Source organism: Mus caroli, chromosome 13, assembly GCF_900094665.2.
Source record: "Mus caroli chromosome 13, CAROLI_EIJ_v1.1, whole genome shotgun sequence".
Taxonomy (NCBI): domain Eukaryota; kingdom Metazoa; phylum Chordata; class Mammalia; order Rodentia; family Muridae; genus Mus; species Mus caroli.
In genome coordinates, this window is record NC_034582.1 from 32,693,695 (window position 1) to 32,706,366 (window position 12,672).

Below are 12,672 nucleotides of genomic sequence, written 5' to 3' on the forward strand. Positions count from 1 at the left end.
ATGAACCTCTTTCCTTTGAACACACAAACACAAGACACACACACATTAACACACACACACACACCATGGAGACAGGGAGGATATGAATTTCTAGGTATGTAAGTTGATCTGAAGGGGGTTCTCACACTGCACACCCAACAACTCAGAACATATTATATTATCGTTTGGTTAGGGAGGCAATTACTGTTTTGAGAAAGGCTCTCACTATGTAGCTCAGGCCAGGCCCCAAAGTCTTAATCCTCCTATATCAACCTCCTAAGTGCTTACACTCTGTTCTTAGATATCTTTGGCTCATCCCACCCATAGACAGGATGCTTCAGCCCACTCAGTATCCTTCCTTTCCCAGATCACCTTGCCTTCCTCCCTCCTTCCACTCCTCGCTGGTTTCTCTCTAACTTTAGTCAGTCTTATTTTCACCCCGCAGGAAAAGGAGGGCACCACTCCCAATATGACCACTACGAAAGGAATGAAGTGGGAGACAGAGGAAGAGGACTGTCAAAAAGCAGAGGAGAAATGCAGCCAAGAGCAGAGACATCGCTGTTTTAGCCACAACTTGCTCAGGGGGGTGGGGGTGGGGGGGAGGAGATGATACCAGGGCCTGGCAGAATATTCAGTTACCATTTACATATACATAACTGTATTTTAAATAGCTATCATAAGATGATTTGAATTTTATTCTATAGTAAGGAACAGGACATTCTCAAAGAATGTTTTGTTTTCTTCATAAAGTTTCCAGTTAAAAACTTGTCTTCGTCACTGTTCTATTGCTGTGACAAGGCGCCATGAGCAAGAGAATTCTTATAAAAGAAAGCATTTAACTGGAGGCTGGCTTACAGTTTCAGAGGCTTAGTCCATTATCATCATGGCAGAAAACACAGTGGCATGCAGGCAAGGTGCTGGAGAAGTATCTGAGAGCTACATCCTGATCTGTAGGCAGAGATGGGGGTGGGGGGCACATGGGCTTTTAAAACCTCAAAACCCACCCACCCCCAGTGACACACTTCCTCCAAAAAGGACACACCTCCAATCTTTCTGATCTTTTCAAACAATTCCACTTGATGTTGACTATTCTTTCAAATACATGAGCCTGTGGGGCTATATGTATTCAAACCACTGCACTTATACTAGCTTTCTGTCACTGTGAGAGAGTGCCTAAGATAAATAAACAAAGGGAGGAAAAGTTGGTGTTGCCCCACAGCTTCAGAGGTTTCAGAGCATGGACATGCGGCCCCATTTTTCTGTGGGTTGGAGTGGACCATGTTATGGTGGGCCTACACATGGAGAAAACCTGATTTCCTTGTGTTGACTCAAAAACAAAGCAAAAGGAGGGATACAAAGAGTTAGAATTCCACTATTCTCTTTAAGATGATCTAAATTAAAGGTTCCACCACATCTCAATAGTGCCCCAGGCAGGTGACCAAACACTTAGCAGCACATGGAACTCTGAGTGACAGTTAATATCCAAACCATAACAGAACTCAAGATGACATCATTATGGATTGATTTCTGAAACAGGCGATCCAAAAACCACTCGTCAGAGCCAAGTCCTGGCTCTTGGTTGACAAAACGAGTTCCCATAACTCCTTGAGGGAGTGGCTTTTTCCTATGAGGCTGCACTACATGTTATAGAAAAAAAAATACCATCTGTCATGCAAGGAGAGAATATTTTTATTGAGAAGTCTTCTAAAAATACATTGTACATTCTCAATGGGATATAATTCATCTCTTCCTGCCATGGGAAAGAGTGTTGCCTGTTGCTCTGCAGCATTACTGGCCTTGGCCATGAGTCTGATGAACTGCATAGTGTGGGGTTAGGATTAAGAAAGCTTACTGCGCTGAGGCAGAGTGGCAAGAGTCCATGGAGGGCAGCATCTTGGTGTAAAAAGCGGTGTCAGTCACCTCTCCAGTGACCTGTTGTTAAACTAGCCTTTCAGGGATGCCATAGGCCCATGAACTGTCTCCATGGGTAAAAGCACTTACCTCACAAGCCTGGTGACTTGAGTGCCACTCCCAGAACCCACAGAGAAAGGAGAGAATTGACTTCCAAAAGTAACCTTCTGACTTCCACATGATCATACACACGCAAACACACAGAAAGACAACACAGATATACACTAGAAATAAATAAAATAAAAATGTTAAAAGGGAAATCCTTCCTCCTGGTGCTGTTGGCCCAGAAATGGAAGATGGCTTACTTCTCAGAGGGAATGCATCACCCAGCTGTGTGGGCTCCGAGGACAAGCTCCTGTTCCGCTGGCCCAACCCCAGGGCCAAAGCCTGAAGAGAACAAATCCAAAAACCCCGTTCCAGATCCTAAGTTCTAGTATACCACCCTCAAAATGTCAAATGTGCCTGCTGGCATTAGCCAGCTCTGAGACTCACATCAGTGGGGTGTACGCTGATAGAAAACACATGGTGGCCTGAAGCTCATTTTTCCTGAGTTTACAGCTCCAGTGGGGGACAAAGACTCTTCCTGTGACAGCGAGAAGTCACCTTTCAACCTAGCCCATACCTGCCCATATGCGCATGTGCGTGTGCAGAGCTGCGCGCCTGCGCACCCTCACGCGCACGCACACTTGCTATTTCAAGTATGTGAAAGCCCCCTGGAACAGTATTCAGATGCCCCTCCCCGCTGTCTGTCTTTGTCTTCTCACAGTGTATTTCCCAGAGACTAGTATTCGAGAAGTGAAACTGAATGTACTACTCCTTTCACTGGGGGGGGGGGGGGGGGGGGCGGGCAGAACAAGCCTCGGAGGTCTTTTTATTGGGCTGGCTTACCATTGGGCACACACAACCCCCTCGCCATGAACGGTGTCGCAGCTGCCCTCCTTGTGTGGATTCTGACTTCTCCGAGCAGCAGTGACCATGGCAGCGAAAAAGGTTGGCCCAAGCACACGGCCTGCAACAGTGGGGGCTTGGAAGTAGTCTACCAGAGCTGTGGTAAGGTCTTATGAAATGGCTGCTTGTGCTTATGGGGAAATTAAAGCTACACGTGGGCAATACCAACACTGGGTTCATGTGGGTGAGGGATGAGGTTATCAGCCTCTCCGTGCTTTTTGCTGCTACGGTGAGCTTTTGAGGACCATGGAGAGCCCTTGGGTGCCGTGAGGAGGGAAAGGCCAGGGACAGTGGAAGAGCCTTCTGAAAATAACGAAGACCACAGAAAGAGAGAAATGAACAGTCTAGATATGGAGCGAAGTCTAAGAGCTCAGCCCTGCCCTTTCCCCCAAGAACAAGTGATCAGTAAGCTTTTATTCCCAAATCCTGCTCCTGCGCTGGCTTTCCACCTCAGCCATTTTGCAAACTGGGTGAGCATCAAGTCACTTTTGTCAGAGACTCTGTCCTTCGGCCGCTCCCTCTAGAGTTCTTGTCATGCCGCACTGTGCCACCCATTAAAGCAGCAAGCACGTCAGAAGTAGCATCCAATACCAGGGTTTCCCCAGGGGCAAGGACAGCGAAGGGGAGTGCTGTGGTTGGCCTGTGTCCTGGAGCATGTATTAGAAACGTAACCCCGGTGCAACTGTTTGAGAGGTGGCATATACTGAGACGCGTTGGGCTGGGAGAGCCCCGCTGTTGGCACCACGAACCAGAACTTAGGAGTGGGTTAGTTCTAAAGTCTGAATGTGGTACCTCACCTCACTTTTTCCTTCTGTGACGCTATGACACAGCAAGGAAAAATGAGCCTTGGGATCGATTTCCAATGGGCAGTAGAACAAATGGCTTGTGGAAAGGCAGACATTATGAAACCTGGAAATCTGTAGGGAGACGGGACAGATGAGCTGAAGAGTATGCAAAGGAGACTCTGAGCCTCTGTGTTGGTCCCACCGCTCGCTGAGAATAAATGAAAGCAACTAGCTGAACCCGGATTCTGCCACCCAACTTTGGTTTCTGGGGTAATTCAATGGATTCTTTTTAATTTCCTTTTAAAAGGAACGTTGAAGTGCATTTTAAAAATTAAAAATGAGAAAAAGAAAAGGACGTGCTGGGTGGAGAAAGTGCTGACCTCATGATGCTTGCTGTTCTCAGGACAAATGGGAGCCTAGACATTTGGGGACTTGCTCACTTCAGGAGTAGGATGACAGCCGGATTGGGTCGCATGAACTACTTGGGATTTGATTTTCCGAGACATTAAGCCTCATGTGATTGGCTATTCCGTGTCTAAAATTCTCACTCAGATTGTAACCAAGTCTCATGTGTCCTTTCACTCACCTGGACAAGAGGCAAGAAGATTGGGTCTGTCAGGGAAAGAACGGGGACATATGTGCTGCCACACTGTCTGCGGTGCTGCATCTATTTGGGGGTGGTACTTCTCTGCAGAGTAATTAAATCTCAGAAATAAGCCCTGGGCACTTGGAATAAAGGAACAGGGGAGATGAAGTTTTCATCCAGGGAGAGTGGGAGAATCAGCCAAGGAAACCAAAGGATAACTGCTTTGTGGGAGGGATGTCTCAAAGGCAGGCATCAGTTACTGGGAGACACAGTGATTTGAAGAGAGCAAGGTTTGGATTGTCAAATGTTAATTGAAACTTTAAAGAAATGATAAAAGTAGCTGGGCCACATATTCCACAAGAAGGATCTGCCTGTGTGTGTTGAGGGCTGTGCGCAGCTCCTCACTAGCATGATCCTTGCTTTGTAGATGTGTAAACCTGGGGCCGGAGATGCCAGATAATACTGTAAAGGCTATCTAGCCAATAGTGGAGAAGTTATACTCCAACAGCACAGAGGAGACAAAACATTTGGGTAAATATTTGTGGAGTTAAAACAAACTGATCGCTGACCTCTCTAAATCCAAAGGTTATGATCTTAATAACCCTGGTGTGTAGAGTTTTGTTGTTGGAAATAGTGGTATAGAGGAGGGTAGAGAAGGAGATTTCAGCAGAGAGAATAGCTTATATAAAGGCAAAGAAGTGTGACATGACCAAACCAAGTTCAGAGGCCTGAGACATGATGGGAGATGTACAGTCAGAGCCCTAGACAAGGGCATGTTGCCTGCCATTGGCTTTGGGGACCCTCCACTTTGGAATGATCCCTTGGGGAGTGGGTGTGGCTGGATATGGTACTTGTATCTGGACACCATGATATTCGGGAAGTTCAGGGAAAAAAGTATGGTCATCATGAAAATGATTCAACAGTCTTTAGAATAAGAGGATTGTGGGTAGACTCTAGGGTCAGCAGACAGGCAAGCTGGACCCTCGGTGCTCTGGCAAGGGTGGTGCTCACTCTGTCTTCTGGATGGTCCTGAGCTTTTGGAGGTTGAATGACTGGTTTGCAGGGCAGCTGCGTCATAAACAGGTTGCCTGATGTGACACTCTGGCCAGTGTACTGCTAAGGCAGTATTAGCGCACATCGGGGGCTTCTAAGCTCCCACTACATGCCTAGAAACAGGGTTGCTGAGGTGTTCTGAAGTAATGCTTTGTTTATCTCTTTTAGTTTCGTTTGTGGTTTTAGTTCCAAGAGGAGGAGACCTAAAGCCAGAAGTTGCTTTCAAAAAAAAGAAAAAACCAACCCTTTCTCTTGAAAGAGAAAGGGAACATCAGAAGTGACTTCTGAATGTTTGGTACAAACCAGAAAGCCAGGCGTGGTGGCTCATACCTTGAATTCTAACACTTGGGAGATAGAGACTAGAAAATCTAGAAGTTCAAGGTCATTCTTGACCTCACGGGGACTTTGAGACCAGTATGACTATATGAGGCCTAGTCTCAAAAATACAAAAAAGTAAATAAATAAATAAATAAATAAATCTAAAAAGGAAGTGAGCACGATGTTCTGAAAAGCAGAAGCTCTAACTTATTCAAGTAAGAGAACTGAAAAGAAAAAGAAGAAGAAAGCCAGTATTGTCAAAGTAAAGTTCAGGAACGTGTGTGTATGTGTATGTATGTGTATGTGTATACATATATGTATACATATATGTGTGCATGCCTAGGGATATGGCCCCAGTGCCCACTAATGAATTTACTCATATGCAGCCTCTAGTACACAAAGATATAATGTGGATTACAAGAATACTCATGACAAGAGAAAAATCAATAGCAGTAGGAGAAACAGGGTGAGTGAAAAAAAAGGCACAGGGTTACGGAGAGAACTTGCATCTCACCAAAAACATCTACACATTAAAACCAACATGCAGTCTGCAAGCATGACAACTTTCAACTGACTCCTGGAATACGTGCATGTTATAGTGCAAGGAAAACCCATTCTACATAGTTGTCCTCTGACCTCCACATACACACCATGTCATGGGTATGCCAGAACTCATGCACACACTCACCCGCACACTTACGCAATGATAACAAAATACAATATATATGTTAAATCCTACTTATAAGATTATATGTATTATAAGTATTAGTTGTTATTGTATTAGGAGGTAAAGCTTTTGTTAGGCAATCAGAACATGAACATTGAACCTACAGAAACGGGATTTTTCTTCTACAAAAGAGACCTCTAGGGCCAGAGGATCGCTCCAACAACCCAACCCTGCTGGGCATTCTGAACTCTAACTTTTAACCTTGAGAATACTGAAAAACCCAAGTTTGTTGTTCAAGCTACTCTGTCTATGGCAACTTGTCAGAGCAGCCTGAGTCAGGAGAAACAAGCAAGTAAGGTCAAGACACACACAGCAGATGAGTCACGTGGGAGACAAGGACTACGGATCCGGAGTGGGCAGATCGCATTCAAACTGCTGGGGGAAACTCTAGCTCCCAGGCCCTGTTACTGAGATATCTACTCCCAGTCATGCTCCAAGTGTCATTCTGTGAATTAAAACAGAAAGCATGGGGTGGGGGTGGGGGCTTAGGAATCAGCTGAACTGGTAATGTGCTTGCTAGATGACATGACGACCTGAGTTCAATGCCCAGAACTCATGTAAGCATGCTAGATGTGGAAGTGCAGGCTTGTAAGCCCAGCACCAGGGAGGAAGAGACATATATTCCCAGGGCTCACTGGCAAGCCAGCCTATCCTGGTTAGTGAGTTTCAGGACCGATGAAAGATTTTGTCTCAAAAATTAAGGTGCACGCCCCTGAGGAACAACAGCTGAGGCTGACCTCTGACCTCCACATATATGCACACACATGGACAGAGACACAAGCACATGACACACATATATAATATAAAATAAATAAGAATATATATACATATGTACACATATATGCATACATATATGAATACATATATGTATATACATATGTATTTAATCGTTTCAGGGTTTTGAGGGCTTCACTAGGTTTCTGAGTCATTGTACTGCCTGGGCCTCACTTCCTTGAAAGCTCTAAGAAAATTCCTGTGTTTTTTAGCATCCAATCTCGCTTTTTAGTTCAAGGCTCCTCCTTCATCTTCAGAGGCATCCCCGTAGCATCGTGTTTCAGTCATCTCATTGCTTTCCTGTACTGTGGCAAAGCCCTCTACCTCCTTCCTATGAGGACGTTTGTATAAGGACAACTTCACAAACACAAGATTAGTAACTTCAATGGAAAAGCCTCTGGCCACATACAGTAGCATTCCTGGGTTACAACGATAAGGACATGGTGGTTTTGGTCATCATTTCCAGCCTACTATAAGAGAGACAATATTTTATCTTTTATCTTTTATTCAATGAAAAGGACTATGGGAAAATTTCTTCTCATATACTACATGCTTAATAAATCTTTCCTGTTGATATATATGATATTATATAATCAATACAACAGTGATTCTCAACCTTCCTAGTGTTGTGACCCTAGTCCCTTATGCTGTGGTGACCCCCCAACCATAAAGTTATTTCATTCTACTTCATAACTGTAATTTTGCTGCTGTTATGAATCATGATGTAAATACCTAATATGCCCAGGATATCTGATAATATGACACCCAAAGGAGATGCAAACTACAGGCTGAGAACCACTGCAATAGAAGCATATCTGCCTATAGGCTTCATAGAAGGCAATTCAAACAAAGAAAGGACATTTCCAAAATAAAACTGTTTTTCAAGAAGATTGTCAACTGATTCTGAGGTATAAACAATACAAGAAAACTTCCCCTGAATAACTAGCTTCCTGGACGACGTCTCTAAGCAATACCACTGTCCCCTTGGTGTAGCTGAAGGCCTAGAGTCAGCACACAATGTAAAGAGCCATTGGAGACCCTTCCCTGCATGCCTCACTCAGAGGTCCTGCTCATTTTCAAAGTTCAGTTGTCATAGGAACAAATGAGCCATTCACTCTCCAGGAAATTCTGCACAACTATTGTTGTGGCTGCTGTGGGGTTTGTTAGTGGTTTCTTCACACAGGTTAGATTGCAGGGATCCTGGTGATATTTCCTGGCGAAACTTAAGAATAGACTCCAGGCTTGCCATACTTTTCACATACTTCATCATCAATGAAGCAGAGAAGATAGGATCTGTGTCATGCGCCTAAATAGCTTCATGCTCCCTTTTGTTTTCTCCGATACTCACAGACAACCTGGCCATGGAAAGGGTCCTTGAGAATAGTCTGCAGCAGGGGACTGCCAACTGTAGCCTGCAGGCTAAATCACATGTGTGGCCTATGAGCTAAGAGCTGCGTCTTCATTTTTAAATGATTAAGAATAATACCTCTATTACTATGAAACGTACCTGATATGATTAACTTTAAAAGGAAAGATTACTTTGCTTCATAGAGTTGAGGTTCCTGTCTGTGATTCTTTGTACCCATTGCTTTAGGCCTGTGTGAGATGCTTTTAATATTAGGAGTGAAGTAAATAGTATACTGCATACACAGGAAGTGAAACAGTAGAAGAGGAGACCAGGTCTCTCAGCTCCCTTGAAGGGTTTGCCTACATTGGCCTACGGACTTCTAGGAAAACTTGAACAAATTCACCAAAGATGACTGACTAAATTAACTGATGGCAGACTAAAGAAACAATGCCACCGAAGTCCAACTTGGTAAAGCAATGGATATTTGGGGGTTATTTGCAGGCATGTGGGCCAGGGATTACTTACTGGAGCAAGGATGAGTCAAAGGGAGTTGCATCATCAAAAACTCACTCCAATACAAGTGAGACTCACAAAAGCTGAACCTCTGGATCTGTAGGCAACACCACTTGTAGGAAATTTGAGAGATCAGAGATTTGTCTCCTCAGAAATTCTTACTGCTTATATTATCTTGTAGGATGGAGGGGATCTTATACATCTGGTAAGTTTCAGGAACTTTCTGAGATTTTTGAGTTGTCTTCTTCCTGAGTCTGAAGGATTTTTCTGAGTCTTAATGAGTTTCCTTCCACAACAAAACCAACTGTAGGAAATTACTATGCAAATTCCTACTAGGCCCCACCTCTTAAATGTTCTATTACCTAATGATAACTCCACATTAGTGAACAAACCTTTGACACATAGGCCATTGGGAGACATTTAAGATACATACTAAAGCACTGTGGTACATGAGGACAGCATGAAATTCAAATGTCTGTGTCCATAAGTAAAGTTTTAGTGACACACAGCTATGTTCATTCTTTTATGTATTGTTGATAGTTACACATGTGCCATATCAGCATTGTTGAGAAGTGCAACCTTGATCATATGCCACACACAGATTTAGATACCAACCGTCTTTATAGACATCTTTGGCCAAAGGTAGAAAAGAATCTCTCAAGATTGTCACTAGAGCAGATCCTTAAATTCTGGTTCTTCTGGGTGATTTTTAGCAATAGAGTGCCTGGAAATGAATCCTAAATCTACCATGTTAGTCAGAAATGTATAGGCTTTCTCTCAGAGAATTTTTGTTCTTATAATCTCCCTCTTAAGTATCTAGAATTCCAGCTTCTGTGAGTCTCATCCATGTTCGTGTAGGCTTTTTCCATTACAGAAATTTTAAAATTAATAGTCACTTAGAATGCCTCATCTAACCCTTACAAAAAATCCTGGAGGGAAGTTGGATGGGGATTCCCCAATTGTAGAACTGAGGCACACATATAGTAAGTAGACAAGATAATATGCTAAGCTGAACACAAACCTAAGTGTTCCAGCTTCCCCTCTTCTGGGGATCTAATAGGCAAACATCTAGGAGGACAAAGAGGAGGAGATAATTATCTTCTGATTAAAGATCATTTTTTCCTGTCCTCCTACCCCAATCCCCACTATCTCCATCTCTTTTCATATTCAGAATTGGCTCAATTTAGCTTTTGCTATGCAGCCAACAGGGACCTTCAGTAGCTAGAGAGGAGGCTCTCCCCCCACCATAACTAACATTTGTAATGATGTGTCTCAAGTTGCAAAGTTGAACATAGAAATGGCATCCTCCAAACTTAAAAAAAAAGCGAGGGATGGGGGGGCACTTTTTACCAGTAAGAGTGATACATTGCCAGTCAGAGCCCTCCTGGGCAATTGGCATATTTATTTCATAAGGGAACCTGTTTCCTACATACAACAACAGGTTCCCCTGTGGAGCAGTTAGTGAAGAAAAGAAGGATGCTCTGTCTTGGGCAGTGTGTTGTGGGTGGTCCCACGAGACCAGGCAGTTTCTGAGAGTTCCTAGAGTCAGATTAGGGCTGCATCTGGGCCTCAGGCTTTACACTTAGAGTTAATTTAGCATCCCCTCCCCTCCTGTCCTCTAAGGCAAGCAGCCTCATTCACTTGTCTCAATAGGATTTGTAAGTTGTTGACATTTGCTTCAGGTTGGGCAATTTAACTGACCTCCAAAATGTCCCTTAATTATGAAATTCTAAATCTGGTCACGCACAGGTACCTGCATCATCCATCAAGGTAGTCAAACAGGACAATTAATCAGGCTTTAAAAATGCAAAGCAACGCTGGCAAAATCTCCCACCGAATAGAGGGCAAACTACGAATGACTTACCCCATAGCTCAATGTAACAAGACATACGGATAAACTGTTCATCAAAAAGTTTTAAGGTGCCCTGGGAGGCGAGGACCGAGGAAAGGGACACTTCTTTCTCCAGAACCTGACAATTCTGAAGTAAATGGAGCATAAAACCAATACCAAAGAAACGACATAATAAAATCAAAAAGAATCGCAGACCTTAGAGTCATTTAGCCATGATTTCTAATCCTGCAGAGAAAGTAATCTCTCCTAGCTCATGCTGTTGTACAATTAAGGAAAATATTGAGAAGTGGAGAAGGTGGGGCAGAGGCAGAGAACATGGATTCCAGGTGCTAAGTTTAGACATTCAAGATGCAGACTGAACAGCAGATTTACCTGGAACAGAACTGGCTTTTTGGTCAAATTTTAAAACAGGAAATTGATGTAGAAAATACAAGAGATGAAAGTGTTTGTTTGTTTGTTTGTAAGCTTGTAGGAACACACACTGGAAAGGAAGCAGTCCCTATAGATAGGTTCCTGAGAAGACACCACAGGGACCTTCTAGTGGTTGCATTTAATGGAAACCACTTAGAAGCCAACCCTGCAGAGCAGTGCGAATCCTCCTGAGCACATTAAAAAGAAGAGACTCAGTAACCTGGTGAACAGAGGGAAGTATGCTCTGGCTGGCTGCGGTTCTACAGGGGCCTCCTTAATAGGCAGGAAATGGGTGTGTTCTAAAAGGTTATGCACTGCTCTTTCCAGCCAAAGTAAAGCTCCCTGGGCTCCTGGCTCCATTTGTGTTTTGAGGGGAGAATCTTGGGAAAGGATGAGATAGGGAAGGCTGTCCTCCAGCTGGCTTTCAGAGTCAGCACATCTTAAACACCACAGGCAGCATGGAGTCCTGAGCATGGCCTCCATCAGGCCTGGATGGAGGGATTTGTGCAGGGCATGGGACACCAGAGTCTGAGAAAGTGGCCTTCAATGAAAATCCCACTGTGAGTTCCATCTGGACAGTGGCCAAGGGACATGCAGCTGTCAGGGAGTGTCAGGACTTTGATAGCAGTATCTCCAAGACACAGAGCGACAGGTGCCCCCTTCAAGACCCAAGCAGCAGGACAGGGGTCTAAATGGGAAGAGGAAGGTGGCTTTCTCAGTAAATTCATACACTCTAGGCTTGTGTTATGCCTTTCCTAGATTCCTTCTAAGGTCAGACTCTAGATCTCTGATCCAGTAGCTTTGTGCTAGAGAACTGGAAATAGCAAGCAGATGCTGGACATATATAGCAGTCAAACAGGAAACAGGTGCCCACACGCTTGTGTTAGGCTGATGGCTGAGCAATGCACAGAAGACAATGTATAGATTAGGGTGTAGCAGGAGTCCCTTTGGCTCTTAACCATGAGAACAGAGTGCAAGAACAATCTCTGTACAGTGGACATGAATGCTGCCCCCTTTCCCAGTAGCTGAGACCTTTCTTATCCAAGAGGCTTCCTTGTACATTGGGGATGATTTAGTTCCTCTAGTACTGTGCTTTGAAGTGTCCCTTTAAAGATGTGAGCCCTACTCACACAACTGACATCCCAATGTGTTGTTCATTTAACACACTTTTGCAGACGTGCACATTAGCCACAAATTTATCAATAGAATTTCCTTAAATGTTTGGTAGACCACAACAGACTTTTCCTGATGACTTTAAAACACTGAATAGCAGAGGAAGTGTGTAGTGACTATCACAAAATAATTTCACTATGATGTTTCTCAAAGTTGTTTCTGAACATTGGCTCCATGGGCCTAATATTTTTTCATCTTTGTACCGACACTCATATTCTCCTCTTCCTTTTCTTTTTTAAATTTGATTGACGTCTCACCGATGCTGCCTCGATCTCTCAATCCTCCTGCCTCAGC

At 43.9% G+C, this 12,672-nt stretch overlaps 1 protein-coding gene across 1 annotated transcript in view; it reads left to right on the forward strand.

Annotated features, from left to right (window-relative positions):
* The first annotated feature begins 2,693 nt into the window (after window positions 1-2,693).
* The window catches only part of Ly86 (lymphocyte antigen 86), a 67,506-nt gene continuing 57,527 nt past the window's right edge, over window positions 2,694-12,672 (forward strand). The window contains exon 1 of the mRNA XM_021180863.1: window positions 2,694-2,940. Coding sequence (XP_021036522.1) covers window positions 2,805-2,940 — 136 coding nt within the window. The 5' untranslated portion in view covers window positions 2,694-2,804. The remainder of the gene's footprint in view (window positions 2,941-12,672) is intronic.